The following is a 19,054-nucleotide window of genomic DNA, read 5'->3' as shown; positions in this document are numbered from 1 at the left end:
GTCGCTAGGGTAACGTCACGTCGCCGTCATATCGGATGTGGGCGGGGCTTAGCGCTAGAATCCCTTTGATCCTTTCATGTCTTGTGTGACATCACCTTGGTCAAAGTCTATAAATAGAAGCATTTGCACAGGGTTAGTTACAAGGTAAGTTTAGTAAGAGGGAGTAAGAGAGATTAATGTCTAAGACACAAACTCATCAAGTCCAGATTGTAAAAACTTATATCATTTGAAAATATGAATTCTGCCATTGAAACGACCGATGCGATTCAAAGCTGCGCCACTGCAGATGACTCTGAATGTAGTGTCGTCTCTGGCGCAAACATTTTACAGAGCGACGAGGGGAAATCGAAGCACTGTGTGTGCTGCCCTCAGTCGTGCAACCAGCATCAGAATCCGGGGAAACAGCTGCTCGTTAAAGAGCTAATAAATGCTGTTATTACACGTGCCTCCAAAGAGGCAAAGGTGTCGCCGTCTGACATGATTCAGCAGCGCCTCTTCACAGCTCTGTGGGCACAAGTTGAGCAAAAGCCTCTCAAAATCACACAAAGGGGGATTAAAAAACTTGAAAAGGGGATTTTTAAAGACATCACCAAGCGGCTGGACATTAGCCCTGATCTCGTGATCATTGCGCTAGCCGTAGGTCAGCCGTACCTAGAGGTGATCATCTCCATATTTGAAGATCACCTCTTCCGTAAAAACCTACTGGCAAGGTTCTTCTCGTGGTGCGTTAGAGCCGAGGATGACGAGGACGAACAAACTAAAGCCATTTCTCAAACACTTTTAGAAGAATTTAAAAGTAATATATTTCCAATAGTGGAGAAAAAATCATCATCTGGCATTACTGTCAGCGATTATGATGATGATGAAGAAGAATGTGTGAGCGCACTCATTGATGCTGTGCTCACACGGGCTGCGAAGAATTCGCACTACAAACCTTCTAAAAAACTCCACAGGTACCTGTTAAAACACGTGTTGTCTGACAACAGGATCAAAGATCTGCATATACATGAAAAAAAACTGAAAGATCTCGACAGGGCCATTTACCAAGAGCTACGTCAGAAAACATTCTGTAAAGAAAAACATTTACTGATGTTACTGAACGACGAGGACCCAGTGTTGAGAAAACTGACGGTCGATATCATTAAAAATCACCTGATCGACACTATGCAGAATCCAGCCCTGTGTGAAGCTGAAGAGGCTGAAAATTACAGGTTATCTGTGGAAACCTCTATCAAGAAGGTGGTGACACGTGTCATTAACAATGCCAGTTCACCTTGCTGTACTGAAAAAGTTGATGCCATCACCCAACGGCTGTTCATAAAACTCTGGCCTAGACTTAAAAAAATCAAAATCGACAATGTGATGTTCCTCAGTGATATGGTTTACAGCTCTTTAATAGAGAAATGGAAAGAGCCAGATGTCATACTGACATTCATGGAATTAGGCCACAAACATACAGATGATGTAATTGTAAAGGTTTTCAAGGAGCATGCCATCACTGTATTGGAAAGTGAACATTTCATCACAAGTTTCTTTCTCTCTGCGGGTCATGCTGTATGGATCGCAGGCAGAAAATACTTGGTTAGTGTTTTGTAAGTCCCTAAAAGTAGATTCTCTTCATCTGGACGTAGCATTTTCAGTTTCAATTTATTTAACATCTAATCGAGTCATTTTAAAAACCCTTGACCGGTCGAGGCAGATGGCCGTTCCTCACTGAGCCTGGTTCTGCCGGAGTTTTCTCCCTGTTAAAAGGAAGTTTTTACTCCCCACCGTCGCCTAGTGCTTGCTCAGAGGGAATTGTCAAATTATTGGGGTTTTGTTTTAATACACAACTTATCATATTGGGCACTCTAAATGTATTTTTCATCAATAAAAAGATCCAAAAAAGATTATATTTTGAATTGTGCGTGTTTTCATTGTCACACAAATGTATACATTTTCAGCTTAGACTGAACGTGTTTGTTTGTCATTCTTTTCAAATCAAAGATTTTAGTAGCAACTATTGTATTAAAACATTGCACAGACGTTTTACTCTGATTACACAAACCTTATGTAGGAGTAGGTCACAGATAAGAGGTACTAATTTGTAAATTTGACCTCTGACCTCACAGAGATCAAATGTGACAGGATATTTGTACTGTCATTTTCAGGATATTTGTATGTAAACTATAATTTCATATTAAGAATCCACATCAACACGTTCTCACTCTCAAAGTGTAAAATGTTACACTAGGTGACAAATCGTCAGTATGTTACGCTTTTGGCCACCCAACATGTCCCTGTGTTACTTGTTCGGAAAAATGAGGAAACATGAGAACCATTTCCAATCAATCTACACGTGTATGTTTATTTTACTGTAATTGCTTTGGAAAACACTATCTAACACGATTAGGTTATGATACGGGTTAGGATTAAGGTTAGGGTTATGGCTGGAATACACAGCTGGAACGTGTATTACACCGGGAGCGTCATTCTATTGGATATCATCCACAATCCGGCGCGTATCAAATGGATGCGGAAGGTTACCTTTCACGTGTCTGTGGGACACCTTGGAGCGCGACTAATGGTCGGTATGTTACACGTCGGGAATGAGAACGGGCTGTCCACATATATTGGTAAGATAAGATAAAACTTTATTAATCCCTCGGGTGGGTTCCTCTGGGAAATTCGGTTTCCAAAAAAGCACAGCACCGACAGAAGTTACAGAGTTACAGAATATTATATATATATATATATATTTGGGAGAAGCAACCTGTCACTGAACAGACTCTTCTGGTTGTTAATGGCCGTGTGCAGAGGATGCCCAGCATTGTCCATAATGTCCAGCAGTTTCTTTAGTGTCCTTTTCTCTGCCACTGTCACCAGAGTGTCCAGCTTCATGCCGACCACAGAGCCAGCCTTCCTGATCAGTTTCTCCAGCCTGCATGAGTCCTTCTTTGCTGTGTTGCTCCCACAGCACACCACAGCATAGAAAAGTACTCCAGCAACCACTGACTGGTAAAACATCCTCAGGAGCTTCCTGCAGATGTTAAAAGACCTCAGCCTCCTGAGGAAGTACAGTCGGCTTTGGGCTTTTTTATACAGGTGCTCTGTGTTGCATGACCAGTCCAGTTTGTTGTCCACCCACAGCCCGAGGTACTTGTACTTGTTGACCACCTCCACCTGTAATCTACTAAATTTTGCCAATACAAACAATAGCAGTAATGAATTCATTCATCAATATAATAATTAATATATATAAATATAAAAACACATTTACAAAAAAAATTATTCACTGTCTACTTTAGCAGAAGGTTTTTAGCTGAAGATGGTTTAACCAGCTGTTTTGCCAACACCTTCATTTTTATCATTTAGCATCATTTTAGAATATAATACATTACTGTAGATCTCCCTAACAACACCTGGATCAGTTCTTTTATGAAGCCTTCTCTGGCTCCGTGATCTGACTCCGGGGTGAGAGAGGAAGCAATCGAGCCGATGCGCCCCTCCAGTTCTCTGAAGAGGCTGTGGATGCATCGCTCTTGTGGGATACAGTTTTTCAGCAGTACTGCTGTGGCAGAGTCCGCGCAGAGCTGCACCATCTGAGCAGCCATGTGACACATTAGCTGGACAGTGCAGTCATCTGGGCGACCAGCCAGCATGGATCGCACCCGCGACATGTTTAGTTGATCAAAAAAGCCATCTATGAGGGGACCCACAGTGGCTGCGTTAATATTGTCCGAATACATTTTAATGTTTTAAGCTGCAGCAGAGTGAACGACTGTGTCTGTTCTTGTGCTTTCTCCAAACTTGAGGTGACACAGAAGGTTTCTGTTCCTCGGCGGTCACAGCTTCTTCAGACTGTGTGTGATGTTTTCTCTTTTCGGGGATTTCTTGTTCCACAGACTGGCCCCTGAGCTTAAAACTTATATCCTTTTGTTTTTTGTAAAGACCTCATTCCAATCCATTTTATTAAATGAAGTTATTTCTATTAATTTTGTGCTTAATGTTTTGGCTGCTGAAACAGGAAAGTGTATCTCATGTATTCTGTTGACGGTTTGTTCCACTTGTGCGCACCTCTGTATGTATGTTTTCTTGTAAATGTACGACTTTGTATGGATGAAATCTCACTAATAAATATCACAACAGGATGTTCTCGGCATTTTCTACCTAAACAGTTTGGATTGAATGACAACTACTCAACACACGTTCAGTCAAAGCTGTATACACACACACACACACACACACACACACACACACACACACACACACACATACACACACACACACACACACACACACATTTGTCCAACAGACAGTGAAAACAAGCAGAAATCAGAGTGTGATTTTTCTTTTAGAATTTTATTAGATTTTCTGATTTTTGTTCAATAATTTAGAGTGTTCTAGTCAGTAATTTACTGACTAGAAACAAGACCCCAATAATCGGACAATTCCCTCTGAGCAAGCACTTGGCGACAGTGGGGAAGAAAAACTCCCTTTTAACGGGGAGAAACTTCCGGCAGAACCAGGCTCAGTGAGGGACGGTCATCTGCCGCAACCGGTCCAGGGGTGTTTAAAATGACTCGATTGGATGTTAAATAAATTGGCTTGTTTGAATTGTTTGTTGTTAGCCAATTTAAGAGTCACTTTGATGCCAGCTAGTCAATGTCAAATTGTTGTTTTTAAAGGGGAAACACCCGCGACTCTCTGCGGGTGATGGCTAACCTCCGACCTATTAATGAGAAGAACCTTCTGATGCGACCTGCTGGCGCCGCTGCCGACATCAGATGTTCTTTAAAGGTTTCGATGATTCTTTGCTCACCTACTTCATGGTCGAGATGAAAGAGAATCGTGACACACTCGGGGTCCTTATACTCTTTAAGGAGAGATTTGTAAATGACCTTGTGTAAGGTTCTGAAGGACTTTGAGGAGGGCTGAAAATCGATATGTTGGACATCAGCCCAGATTTTCTTCAACAAACGGTTTGTAATTTCAGAAACTGTGTCATCTGTATACAGAACACGTGCCTTTTTAAAAGCACGCCTGACAAGTTCTTCCACACAGACTTCAACTGAAAGCTGCTTCTGAGCTTTGATTTCAGAAGACTCTGGCTCAAGTTTCTGTGTGGACACTACAAAGTGTTTCTTGAAGATGGATATGAAAAGTTTGTCAACTGTTGGCTCTCCTAATTTCAATAGAGTTAAGGTGTGCTTTGGGTTGGAGAGCGCTTCCTTGCAAAAGTCTTTGAAAATGACCTTTGCAAGATCTTGTAGGGCCTTTGGTGATAAAGTCAAATCTGCTGTTTTTATTTCAGAGCAGATTTGATCTAAAAGGCGCTGGTGGAGGGAGTCTGATGGGCAGGCTGTGGATTTTTTTGCAGCCTGGGAAAGGACAGCCTGAAGGACCACGCTTATGAGCCCTTTTCTCTCTGCTTCACCTCGAGGTGACGCAGAGGGTTTCTGCTCCTCAGAAGCCACGGCTGCTTTTTCAGCCTCTGAGGCTTCTGTGTTTGCCATTTGTGAAGGTTCCACAGACAGCGAGGACTCCAGATTTTTCTCTGGTTGTTCTGTCTGTGGGACCTGCTGATTGTCCTGCTGGCTGCCTGACTGGGTGCACGTGCAGTGTGCAAATCTCCCTAACAACACCTGGATCAGTTCTTTTATGAAGCCTTCTCTGGCTCCGTGATCTGACTCCGGGCAGAGCTGCACCATCTGAGCAGCCATGTGAGACATTAGCTGGACAGTGCAGTCATCTGGGCGACCAGCCAGCATGGATCGCACCTGCGACATGTTTAGGTTATCAAAAAAGCCATCTACGAGGGTACCCACAGTGGCTGCGTTAATGTCATCTGAATACATTTTCGTGTTAGTGTTTTCTCTTACTTCGTGTGTCTGGTTCCGATGCATGGACTCAACTGAATGACAGTACCTGTAGCAGCACCCCTATTTATGGGTTCTCGAGGTCTTTGTAATGATGTGCGTCCTGTGACGTGACAGTATTTAGTTGCTTTGAAGTATGCCTATAAGCCCCGCCCACTTCTAAAAAGAATGCCTAGCAACAGCGTCACACAAACGCACCGGCGCTAGCCGCGTGGATGTGAAACGCGGGGAGAGATCACGTGGAGCCTGCACGTCCACTGCTGTCACCGACACGGAATACTTTTAAAACCCTTCCGTTATAGTTTGTGCTGTCACCAGGCTGTCCGTGATGGCGGGTAAGCGACGGGAACGTAAATGTGCGTGTAGCTTCACTCGGCTAGCAGAGTGGTCACGTTAAAGCGAGCTATACGTGAAAGTTTTCAGCCGTGTGGATTTTTAAAATACTTTGTCATTTCTGTCATTCAGCGCAGCTGTTCAGCTCTTTGAAATGCAGATGAAAATAACGCGTTTTTCTCACGGTGGAGCTCACGTTTTTTTAAGCACAGCACCGGAAATGACTTCAGATACCCACGTGTGCCACTACATATATATTATTTATATGATTTGTTTCTGGTTTGTGAATTGAACTTAAGATCAGATGTGATGGAGTTGGAGATGGAGACACTTGTCGAAACCGGAAATGCTGAGACTCTCAAAGCCCTGTACGTATTTCCTGATATATTCTCTTATCTGCAGGTATCTAAAAAAGGCTCTCCCTTGAGCTTCAAAGTCTCTGTGCTGCTGCAACATGTTTTGCATTTAGATGGTACTGTAAGGTTGAAGTGCTTCGGTGGTGATAGTTTTGGAATATGTATCATTTGCGTCAGTTGGATTTGGTGACTGTACTGCAGAAGCTAAATGCCATACCAAATGTTCTTTTCCAGTATTACTGCTTAGTACTGCTTGACTACTACAAAGAGACAAATGAGATGTTTTTGTACATTAACAGCTAAAAGTTGTCATTTTTCATAAATAAAATGGAAATGCGTATTTCATGTCTCAATGCGTTGCTTTGTGGTTTGTTTGTTTCCAAAAAATGAAGAAAAAAAGCAAGAAAACAGAGTTAATGGGGGAATAATGATCAGGGGTGAAGAACACAAGACTTGTATGTTCGCGGATGATGTTCTTCTTTTTATTACAAATCCTGAATCTAGTTTGTTCCAATTGATGACCTTACTAAAAGCCTACAATCACTACTCTGGCTATAAACTAAATATTCAAAAAACTCAATCCCTTACGTTCAATTATACACCTCGACCGGAAACTGTAAAGAAATTCAGCTTCAAATGGGACTCTACCACAATAAAATACTTGGGAGTAAACCTAACGAAAGACATGTCTAGACTCTATGAAATTAATTATTGCCCCCTCAACAAAGAGATCAAATCTGACCTAACTCGGTGGTCTCTCCTCCCATTGGATATGAGTAATAGAATAGAAATAATTAAAATGAACGTTCTGCCTCGAATCCTCTATCTCTTCCAGTCACTACCCCTGGAGATACCCCAAAAACAATTTGACGAGTGGGACGGATGGATCTCACGGTTCATCTGGAACGGCAGACGACCGAGGGTCCAGTACAAAACGCTGCAACTAAAAAAAGAGAAGGGAGGGAGAGCTTTGCCGTGCTTACAAGATTACTACTACGCCGCACAACTGAAGCCCCTGGTAAACTGGTGCTCCCCAAACTATGAAGCTAAATGGAAAAATATGGAAATTACACAATTAGACTTCCCACTACAGTCACTTTTAGGAAATAAGAACCAAGCTGAAAAATTTTATAAAGATTTGAACCATTTGACCCGGTTCACCCTGAAACTATGGTTCAGGGTAGTGGGGAAACTACAAATAGAAAAACAGGCTAGGACCTTGAATTGGATAGCTTATGACCCGGAGTTTGTGCCTGCCAGGCTGGATGGGACCTTTAAACAGTGGTCTCTGAGAGGAATTACTTCTTTTTGTTCACTAGCAACAAATGGGGGATTCCAAAGCTATGAAACCATCTCAGATACATACGGACTGGCAAAGCATGACTTCTTTAGATACTTGCAGGTTAGAGACTATTACAACAAGACGTTACTAATCAGAGATGAAAACGAATACGACCTAATTCATATCTTCCAAGAGGCATACAAGAGAAAGGACTCTAAAAAGATGGTCTCAAAAATATACGGTAGTATACAAGCCTCTAAAAATCACTCTACGGTGTACATTAAGCAGAAATGGGAGAGGGAATCAGGCTCACTAATTTCAGAGGACAGCTGGTGGAGAATATGTGAGTCTCAGGCTACCACTGCAAATTCAAGGTCCTTAAGAGAGTTTGGTTGGAAGAATGTAGTGAGATTCTTTATCACTCCTAAACTCACAGCTCGGCAAACAGGCTCACAGAGCCAGGGCCTATGTTGGAGAGGTTGTGGAACCCCCATGGCAAACCATTTTCATGTCTTCTGGGCCTGCCCAAGGATCCAGCCATATTGGGGGGAGGTGGCCCTTGAGATATACAAAATAATTGGGATTAAAATAGTCTATTCATTTGATACGTTGTATCTTGGCAAATTGCCTACGGCACTCCCACATAAAGATAATTATTTATTGAAAATACTTTTGGCTGGCTGCAGGAAGGCCATAACCCGAAGATGGCAAAAGGCAGACCCTCCAACTAGGGCCCAATGGCGTGGGGTAGTGGAAGAAATTTTTGGAATGGAAAGACTTACCTTTGCCCTTAGACTCGAGCTTGAGAAATTTAAGAAGCTCTGGGAAAAATGGGTTGTGTACTCCCTTTGTACTGAATAACTGAATATTACCATGATGTAAGAAGATGCTATTACTGGAATTGTGTATGTCTCCTATGCTGACCGTAAGTTTTGTATTCTCATACTGTAAACTGACAAATAAAAAGTTATAAAAAAAAACAAAACAGAGTTAATGGGAAAAAAAGGTCTTTTATTTCCTTAAAAAAACATATTCACATTCAACAGCATATTTGGTCAGGTCTTGTTACAGGTTTAGTCAGTGAAAAGTTCAGACAGATACATTTGAAATCTGAAAATACACTGACATTAATGGCCTAAACTACTCCATGTGCTGACAGCACCCCAGCAGCACTTTATGATAGTGACTGAAGTCATTTATAAGGCAAAAACTAATCATGAAAAAAAGTGCTTTGTATTTAAGTCACCACTTATGTACGGACTCAAAAACTTCCCTGTAGCCTCTCGCATGTATGGTTTAATAAATACTGCAGCCAGTTTGAACCTTATTTATCTTAAAGGTTGTCATGCATTTGCTTAAATGTAGGAAATCTTGACTACATTGACTACATGCTTTTTATTTGTTTTTGTTTCTAATGTCTCTGTAAAGCACTTTGAATCACCTCATTGTTGAATTGTGCTATACAAATAAACTTGCCTTGCCTTGCCAACAGTAGTTTCCTGATGGTCACATCGGAAAAAGAGAGCCGGAATAAATACAAAATGCAGATTTTAAATAATGAGCTTATTTACTAAGAGGAACAACATCCTTCCTGGAAATGTATGAAAAACGCTCCATCCCAAGTAACTGCCCCTCAAACCAGTTACTATGTTTGAGGGGCAGTTACTTTTTCACATAGCCCCATCCACAAGCTGCATCCATAAACTCTGCATGTTTACAGAAAGAGAAGGATATCTGCTAAAGCACAAATATCTGGAATAGCCTCAGCCACCCCGTATATATGTCAGTACAGTAAAGTTGCACATTTTGATTTGGAAGTCTGTAGTGGATTGACTTGCTTTTTGAACAGCCTCGTGTGGCCATTAGAGGAACTGCAGTTTCTGGGTGCCAGCTTTATTTTGTAACTATTGATGCTTTGTCTTGTCTGGCTTTTTATGTATTAAACAAATACAATATCTCATATAAAATGGTGTGTTCCAGACTGAGAATCAGCCTGAGGATTGTTCTTTAGATATTTGGAAATCTGGAACACTTAGAAATACATTTATTAGTTTTTACATACAAATGTTACAGTATAAATGGATAAAAAGGGGATATAAAGCTGGAATGTGTCAGGGCTATGAGCTTTCACTCAGAGAGGAAGCCACAAGTACATTGTAGAAAACTCAACAGGAATGTACAGCATACACAAAAAAAAGTCAGGTTCCACCCATGGAACCTTTTGGATGTTTCAAACTTCATACTGTACCATGCTTCACTTCTGGGGGATGATGGTGAAATTGAAGCCATGCTCCTAATCAATCATGAGCTTCTTGAGGGAGTTGAGATAGGCTGGGATGAGGGAGCTGACTGACTCCTCGTCATCGTTGAGGATCTTCTCTCCTCCGCCTTCCGAGCCCACTGAACTGGGTGACCGGACTCGGCCTGGGAGTGCTGTAACCCTGTTAGAACAGACACAGGCCTTAGAGTCAGAACAAGTACTTAGTAGAAGAGGCTAACATGGAGTTATTATTTAATAAACCGCGTAATACACCTGATAATATACTGTTCCAGAGAATACTTACGGAGGAGTATCCCTTGCCGAAGCTTCCTCTGTTCTTGGTCCTAATCTTGGTGAGCGCTGATTCAGCAATGTCCGCCCTCTCTTCGGCATCATCCAGCTCGTGCACGGTCTTCCTGTACTTTGCCAGGTTCATGTTAGCTTGTTCCTCCTGAAGTGACAGCAGTGTGAGTTAAAGCCCACAAACACCATGCTTGGAAACGTGTTCAGAGTAAGAGGATGAGGTGATGTACGGCCTCCTCTACTTGTCTCTTGTAGGCCTTCATCTTGTTTTGCAGCCTCTCCACCAGCTCCTGCATCCTCTGCTGGTTCTTCTGGTCCTCCTCCGACTGGAACAGCAGTTCCTTCAGCGGACGCTCGTTCTTCCGCAGCGTCTTCACTGTCTCAGCGTGCCGCTTTTGTTCAGAGTCCAGCTCCAGCTCCAGCTCCTTCACCTGCATGCAAAGAGTATCTACTATTGTGTGCAGGAAGGCGTCATATTTATCCACTGAGTGTTTAGTGAAGACACACTCTGTTACAATTTGCTGTTTGTCAAAAGTTCCATAAAAGCAGAAATGTGCTGCAGGCCAGACAACTTTGGTTGTCTGGCCTGCAGCACAAAGTTATGAGCTGTATGTTACATTGAGTATAACATACAGCTCATAACTTTGTTTTGTCATATTTCTGCATATGCCAGTGTGCTACATGCAAAGGCATGTGCAAATGGCTAGCCACTAGCATGTAAATATAAATCCTTAATCCTATAATTAGTTTTTATATCATCTTATTATATTGACATGTGACATGTGACACATTAGCTGGACAGTGCAGTCATCTGGGCGACCAACCAGCATGGATCGCACCTGCGACATGTTTAGTTGATCAAAAAAGCCATCTATGAGGGGACCCACAGTGGCTGTGTTAATGTCATCTGAATACATTTTAGTGTTTTCTCTTACCTCGTGTGTCTGGTTCCAATGCATGGACTCAACTGAATGATAGTGCCTGGTAGCAGCACCCCTATTTAAGGGTTTTAGAGTGCTTTGTAATGATGTGCGTCCTGTGACGTGACAATATTTAGTCGCTTTGAAGCATGCCTATAGCATAGCCCATCAGTGGTGTCAGTTTATGTGTGGGTATATATAATATTTTTATATTGTTAAAAAAGTACATCAATGTAAAAAATTTAAAATGATAAATGTGTAAACTAAAGTCAAAAGCTGTGCGGTTTATGATGTCAGTGTGGCCCCCCGCTCCTTTTAATATTATCAGTTATAGCCAAAACAACGAATAGGAGCAGTACTATATGGTACTATTTGAGGTGCTAGTACTAGGGCTGGGCGATATGACCCAAAATTCATATCTCGATATTTTTTAGCTGGATGGCGATATAAGATATATATCTCGATATTTTTTTAAAGCCATAAGGTAAGAACAAAAAGAGAGTTCTTAGTCAAAGCTGTGTCCCAGATGTCACATGTGCACTTGTATTAACATACAGCATAGATGTACATGAAAAAAACTACTCAAAAATAAATTAGGAGCATTTATTTATTTATTTATTTATTTTTTCCTGTCCCGTTTGGCTCTTTTGCATCAGAATTGTTGTCTAAAGGCAAAGAAAGATGCCCAACGGATTTACTTTACCAAATTGACCATCCCAGCCTTCGCCGTAATGGTCCATTTGATTCACCTTTTATTGTTTATTTTATTTTCACTTGCTGAATACGGGACAGACTTGACTGGGGGAAAGAAGGGGAGAAAGAAAGAGGGAAAGAGAAACAGCTGAGAAGAGGGACGGGGGAGAAGGGCAAAAGACAAAAACCAACAGAACGGGCAGAGAAAAAAAAAAGCATATATCAATCACCTGGGTCACCTGCTGAGAAAGAAAAAAGAAAACAAGCAGAAGAGAACAAGAGTAATAGAATAAACAACATCACAATGATATATGGGAATATGACAGTAAATACTAAATATTAAACATTATTGTGCAGCACATAAGATCAACAGAACACAGTGTGCTTTGAGGTAGGAGCCAAAAAGGGTGTAGTTTGTGGGTGTGATCACCCGTGTGTACACCTGTGAGCATGGACGCGCTTGTTTTTTGTTTTTTAAAAGGTTCCTTCATGTAATAATCTGCTAGAGGGTGTGGGGGGGCCACAGCCCCGTCCTCCAGGGCATGAAGCAGGTATGGAGGAGATCAAAACTCCAGACATCCAGAGGCCCCCAGAACACAAGAGACCAAGGAAGACCAACAGAGGGGCAGCCGCGCCACTGTCCCGGAAAGAGCTGAGGAGAGTCCCAGATGAGGGCTCACTCAGCAGCCGCGGAGCAGAAGCCAGGGGGAGTTGCAGTGACGCACTCGTGAGCTCCGCCGGCAGCCAGCCGTGGCTGAGTGACTGAGCCCCAGGCCGAGAGGCCGGGGGCACCCCACCTCCGAAGTGGCCCGAGCGAGCCCCAGGCTCCAGGCCCCGATAAGCGGCCGCCAAGGAGTGAGCCGGTGTGTACCTGGACGCCCATCCCCGGACACAAAGAACCACCAACGCACCGATGTCTGAGGGAGTCCGCCACTGGCAGGGGAAGTGGTGGTAGGGGGAGATAGGCCTCCAAACCTTGGAGGGCCTGAGATGTCCCCAGAGAGGTGGCGCCTGACACCCAACCTGACATATAGACACAGACATACAGGCACACACAGACACAAACATCCATTCCCACCCTCATGCTCTCATATGCACTTACTCCACACTCAACCAACGTGGAGACAGACATAAAGAGACACTGTACACACGATCACACTCCCCAATCGTACTCTACAAACCGGGTCTAGGTACCCTTGCCCCTGGAGGGGGGAACTGCACCCAGACCCAGGTGGTGTTACCCTTTTCCCTGCGGTGGGAGGAGGCAGACCGCCCCGACTCCGCAGCAGCAGGAAGGCCCCACACTCCAGACCAGATATGAGCATTCATTAAATAATAATGCTCCATAAATAAAAGAAAACGATGTTGTTCTTGTGCATAACAAAGAGCTCACAATTGTGCAGTCAAAATGTAAACTAAAAGACGCTGAGCATAATAACAAAGACAGATTTCACAGCTGCTCTCTTTCCAAGTTCGTGACTGACAGCCTGGAGTTTGAAATCCGCTTCATAACCGTGTCTCTTAACAGGTGCCATTTATGGTCCTTATACACACACAATACGGTAATATTACGTTGAAGCACAGTACGTATCACTCCGCGAGGCTCCTCGGTAGCAGTGTTGCCAACGTAGCGACTTTGTCGCTATATTTAGCGAGTTTTCAGACTCCCTAGCGACAAATCTGGCGACTTTTTCTGGTATTATTGGAGACTTGTTTATGACGACTTTTTGACGTGAAAACGCGTATCGCTCTAGATCTCACCCTGGGTCAACACACCTGAATCACATGATTAGTTCGTTACCAGGCCTCTGGAGAACTTCAAGACGTGTTGAGAAGGTAATTTATCCATTTAAATCAGCTGTGGTGCATCAAGGACACATCTAAAACCTGCAGGAAACCAGCCCTCTTGGACTGGGATTGGGGACCCCTGCTGTAGCTCAAACAGCATATGAAACATTTAAATTCAGACCAACCTTATAAGCGTATAACACCGATGGGGAACAATGTGTTCTGCAGAATACTCTTGATACTTTAAGAGCAATTTGCCAATAATACAGATTCATGTGTAGTAAGGTGGTTTCATTGCTACTTTTATTAAAGAGCTAATAAATGCTGTTATTACACGTGCCTCCAAAGAGGCAAAGGTGTCGCCGTCTGACATGATTCAGCAGCGCCTCTTCACAGCTCTGTGGGCACAAGTTGAGCAAAAGCCTCTCAAAATCACACAAAGGGGGATTAAAAAACTTGAAAAGGGGATTTTTAAAGACATCACCAAGCGGCTGGACATTAGCCCTGATCTCGTGATCATTGCGCTAGCCGTAGGTCAGCCGTACCTAGAGGTGATCATCTCCATATTTGAAGATCACCTCTTCCGTAAAAACCTACTGGCAAGGTTCTTCTCGTGGTGCGTTAGAGCCGAGGATGACGAGGACGAACAAACTAAAGCCATTTCTCAAACACTTTTAGAAGAATTTAAAAGTAATATATTTCCAATAGTGGAGAAAAAATCATCATCTGGCATTACTGTCAGCGATTATGATGATGATGAAGAAGAATGTGTGAGCGCACTCATTGATGCTGTGCTCACACGGGCTGCGAAGAATTCGCACTACAAACCTTCTAAAAAACTCCACAGGTACCTGTTAAAACACGTGTTGTCTGACAACAGGATCAAAGATCTGCATATACATGAAAAAAAACTGAAAGATCTGGACAGGGCCATTTACCAAGAGCTACGTCAGAAAACATTCTGTAAAGAAAAACATTTACTGATGTTACTGAACGACGAGGACCCAGTGTTGAGAAAACTGACGGTCGATATCATTAAAAATCACCTGATCGACACTATGCAGAATCCAGCCCTGTGTGATGCTGAAGAGGCTGAAAATTACAGGTTATCTGTGGAAACCTCTATCAAGAAGGTGGTGACGCGTGTCATTAACAATGCCAGTTCACCTTGCTGTACTGAAAAAGTTGATGCCATCACCCAACGGCTGTTCATAAAACTCTGGCCTAGACTTAAAAAAATCAAAATCGACAATGTGATGTTCCTCAGTGATATGGTTTACAGCTCTTTAATAGAGAAATGGAAAGAGCCAGATGTCATACTGACATTCATGGAATTAGGCCACAAACATACAGATGATGTAATTGTAAAGGTTTTCAAGGAGCATGCCATCACTGTATTGGAAAGTGAACATTTCATCACAAGTTTCTTTCTCTCTGCGGGTCATGCTGTATGGATCGCAGGCAGAAAATACTTGGTTAGTGTTTTGTAAGTCCCTAAAAGTAGATTCTGTTCATCTGGACGTAGCATTTTCAGTTTCAATTTATTTAACATCTAATCGAGTCATTTTAAAAACCCTTGACCGGTCGAGGCAGATGGCCGTTCCTCACTGAGCCTGGTTCTGCCGGAGTTTTCTCCCTGTTAAAAGGAAGTTTTTACTCCCCACCGTCGCCTAGTGCTTGCTCAGAGGGAATTGTCAAATTATTGGGGTTTTGTTTTGTGCCATCTAATACACAACTTATCGTATTGGGCACTCTAAATGTATTTTTCATCAATAAAAAGATCCAAAAAAGATTATATTGTGAATTCTGCGTGTTTTCATTGTCACACAAATGTATACATTTTCAGCTTAGACTGAACGTGTTTGTTTGTCATTCTTTTCAAATCAAAGATTTTAGTAGCAACTATTGTATTAAAACATTGCACAGACGTTTTACTCTGATTACACAAACCTTATGTAGGAGTAGGTCACAGATAAGAGGTATTCATTTGTAAATTTGACCTCTGACCTCACAGAGATCAAATGTGACAGGATATTTGTACTGTCATTTTCAGACCATAAGGCGCACTCAAAATCCTTTTATTTTCGCCTTATAATCCGGTGCGCCTTATGTATGAATTCTGGTTGTGCTTATTGACCTCGAACCGATTTTATGTGCTACACGGTGCACATAACATTATGGCTACCGTAGTCAGGAGCCTCGTGGAGTAATCTGGGTTCAAACCTTCGTCTGCTTCAGGTCCCGAAGTCAAAGGAACACTGCGGCATCACTGAGAGGTAAAAACGGTCGAAATTCTTTCATATTTAATAAAATGATCCAGGGGCGATTTCAGCCCATTTTTGGGGGTGCTTCAGCACCCCCAAAAATTTCTTACTTTGTTGACAATATTTGCTGTTCGTGTGACACACTACTAAAAATATAAAAGCACACAGTACTTGGTTGAGACGTAACACTTTAACAACAAAAGTATAGATAACCCCCCCTCCCCCCTCCCAAAGTGGTTTGTTCCAGCTCGTCTCTCCCCTGCTCTGGCTCTAGCGCTCTTGCTGCCAGAGCGATGGTGGCTGAGACGCAGCGGAGGTGTTAGTGCCTGGCTTAAAACAGGACATGTTAGCTGCATTTAACCTTCAGTTACTCTTTATATAGTTGGTAGGAGTCAGACCATGTTTCTTTTTAGCTGAAAAACATTACACCAGGTAACCTGCAGTGTTGAAAACGTGTTTTCCAACGATGTTGCTACCCTACAATCTGTCCTGCTCTGTAGTAAAATCAGCAACATTTGACCTTTCTGTTGCTCCTATTGAAATTTATATAGCTTATTTAAAATCTAAAACATAAAATTGTCTGTAGCCTACTGTTGTTACCACCCTGTTTGAAATGGATACTAACTAGCTGACTGACTGAATGCCCATTAACCTTATAACTCCTGTTGTGTGTGTGTGTACAGAGACAGCCAGGTTCATAATGGATATGAGGAAGTTTTTTCAGAAAAAAGGAGCCACATTCAGGTAAAAGTGTAAAATCAAATGATCCGTCAATCAAGAATAATGTTGGATCAGTGTTTCAATATTTATCTTTCATTAGATGTTCGTGTGGTTTGGTTATTTGCCTTTTGGTTGAAAGTACACTGAGAGAGGACTTTTTGTTAGTGATCTTAATAGTATTTTTTTTATATTAATTTAATTTGTCATCTAATTGAATACAATCTATTTGTGTATGATTGTCAGTCCAAAGAGGGAGAGAGGAAAGAGGGAACGTGAGGAGAAAGTACAAGGTCAGGAAGAACCAGGTAAGAAAACAGACAGGGAACAGTGACAGGCACAATAGGAAACTGTTAAACTGACAAAGAGAAAAAACCTGATTTTACTCACACAATCTGGAAGTTGTGTTCTCCCTATATTAAAGCTGCTGTACAGAATCTGCAAAACAAACTGGGTTGAAACATTTTTATCCTCTTTAACAACATTCCAACATAACATTATCATTGATTGGGGAGATTAAAATTAATGTTATATTTTTATGTGGTTCAGCCACAACTCTACTAAAACCTCAGCCAGTAATAGGTAGGCCAACTTTTGGACCATCCAGTTGTCTGTATGACTGCTGCAGTACGTACATCACATTTGCACACAGAAAGAGCCAAACAGCCCTGGTGGAGTGAGGAGCTGTAAAGAGAAGCAGATGCTCTGTTTATATTCTAAAAATGTTTTAAGCTTCTTTCAAAGATTCTGTACTGCAGCTTTAAATGTTTTCCAAAAGCACACATACATTTATCAGTGTTTCTCAAACCTTTTACAGTGTGGACCACCTGATAAAAATGTTAAGCTCTCCTAAGTACCACTATGAAAGCATGAAACTCATAAATCTTACAACACAAAATTAGTATCTGCAGTAAAGATTTTTTCATACATTGTATACATGCTACCACAGGCAAAGGTGCCTCCATTTTTATAGTTTTTATTAATATGTTGTAATAATTTATTTGTAATAATTTATTCTTTTTTGGGAGTGTTTTTTATGTGTCTGTATTCACAGAGATTCACATTAAAAGTGAATCTCTGTCCAAAAAATGAACTCAGTTTACTTTTTACTCACTATGAGCATCGTTCATTATTCTTCCCCAGTAATTAAGGTTAGGAAATGTTTTTCCATTCCATTCAGAATCCATTCTTCTTTAGCAGCATTTAAATAACCTTTATCAGATTTGATGGTTTTGTTACAGACTTTTCAAAAAAGTGTTTTGCTTTTCTTTCACAAATGTGGGGATTAAATTGTTAAAATGTACAAAACAGTGATGTCATGTTTTGTGATGAGGACCCAGGCACATAGAGATTGATGAATTTAAGAATCTTATGATTTAATAAAGAAATTTGCAGACTTGCACAGAGATGGTAAAATTATGATGACTGATAACGGAGACGAAGACAACAGACGATGAGGACAGGGAGGATGCAGGATGAGTAAAGTGTATCTTAGCTGGCTGGGCAGCTCTCTGGGTGCTCAGCACCCCTAAAGCTCTGATCCTAGAATCGCCCCCGAAATGATCAGCGTTGCTGCTTTACAAGGTGTAACAATTAAGTTACACAACAATTAAGTCTCACTGCACTGGAACTTTAAAATCTTCACTATTAACTATTTTGCTGCTCAAAGCTAAAGCTACACATGACACAATGCATTTAGGTTATCTCGTGGAAATTAAACTTTCAGTTTATTTTTTGTTGTTACATTGATTTATTTTATCATCCAACATAACTCTAATACAAATAAATATTTTTCTTTTAAACGTTGAGGGGCTTTGTGAACTTAAAGTGCTGTTCAGTCTGCACTGAACACATAACCTGATCCAGAGCAAGTTTTGCTCAGAGTTTAGGTTGAAATCACATTTTCACAGCAGCTCTAAGCATGATACTAAATGAAAAAACGGTTAATGCTTATACTTTTGAGTCACACCTGACTGAAACCATAAACCTAACTCATGTGGTTAAGTTACATCAGTACAAAATGCGTTGCATAGTTACAGGAATTTGCATACTGCCAGGACTGATTTACATAACTGGAATTACAGTAAACAGAACGATTTATCAGTACTGTGTCTTTTTATCAACACAAATATTCAGTCAAATAATTTCACTTTGATCTGGCAACAAACTAAAGAGATTTCCTTCATGAGACTATTGTAAAGCACCAATCAGTGGCCTGAATACAGCGAGTAATGTTAAAGTTGAAATGTTCAGAGAGTTAAACGAGCGGCTGAAATAAAA

The 19,054-nt window shown here is 41.6% G+C and overlaps 1 protein-coding gene across 1 annotated transcript; it reads right to left on the bottom strand.

Moving 5' to 3' along the window:
• Nucleotides 1–8,833: 8,833 nt before the first annotated feature.
• LOC146670580 (myosin-16-like) lies at nucleotides 8,834–11,403 on the bottom strand. Its single transcript, XM_085407595.1, has 3 exons — nucleotides 10,623–11,403; nucleotides 10,394–10,540; nucleotides 8,834–10,270 (listed from the first exon to the last, which is right to left on the bottom strand). Exons 1-3 carry the CDS (start codon nucleotides 10,827–10,829, stop codon nucleotides 10,190–10,192), a joined length of 435 nt encoding a protein of 144 aa, XP_085263721.1. The 5' UTR covers nucleotides 10,830–11,403; the 3' UTR covers nucleotides 8,834–10,189.
• Nucleotides 11,404–19,054: the final 7,651 nt, after the last annotated feature.

Source organism: Rhamphochromis longiceps, linkage group LG5 (genome assembly GCF_057381845.1).
Source record: "Rhamphochromis longiceps isolate RC_006_pf linkage group LG5, R_longiceps_female_GT1.1, whole genome shotgun sequence".
Classification (NCBI taxonomy): Eukaryota; Metazoa; Chordata; class Actinopteri; order Cichliformes; family Cichlidae; genus Rhamphochromis; species Rhamphochromis longiceps.
Note: the sequence above shows the minus strand (reverse complement) of the source record. Positions and strands in the feature narration are given on the sequence as shown.

Bases quoted from the DNA above. Each gene is read 5' to 3' on its own strand.
- LOC146670580 (XM_085407595.1), bottom strand. From the start codon at position 10,829: ATGCAGGTGAAGGAGCTGGAGCTGGAGCTGGACTCTGAACAAAAGCGG. The intron at 10,541-10,622 runs GTACATCACCTC...CTGTCACTTCAG, and splicing joins AGAGACAAGTAGAGGAGGCC to GAGGAACAAGCTAACATGAA. The intron at 10,271-10,393 runs GTAAGTATTCTC...CTGTTCTAACAG, and splicing joins TCGGCAAGGGATACTCCTCC to GGTTACAGCACTCCCAGGCC.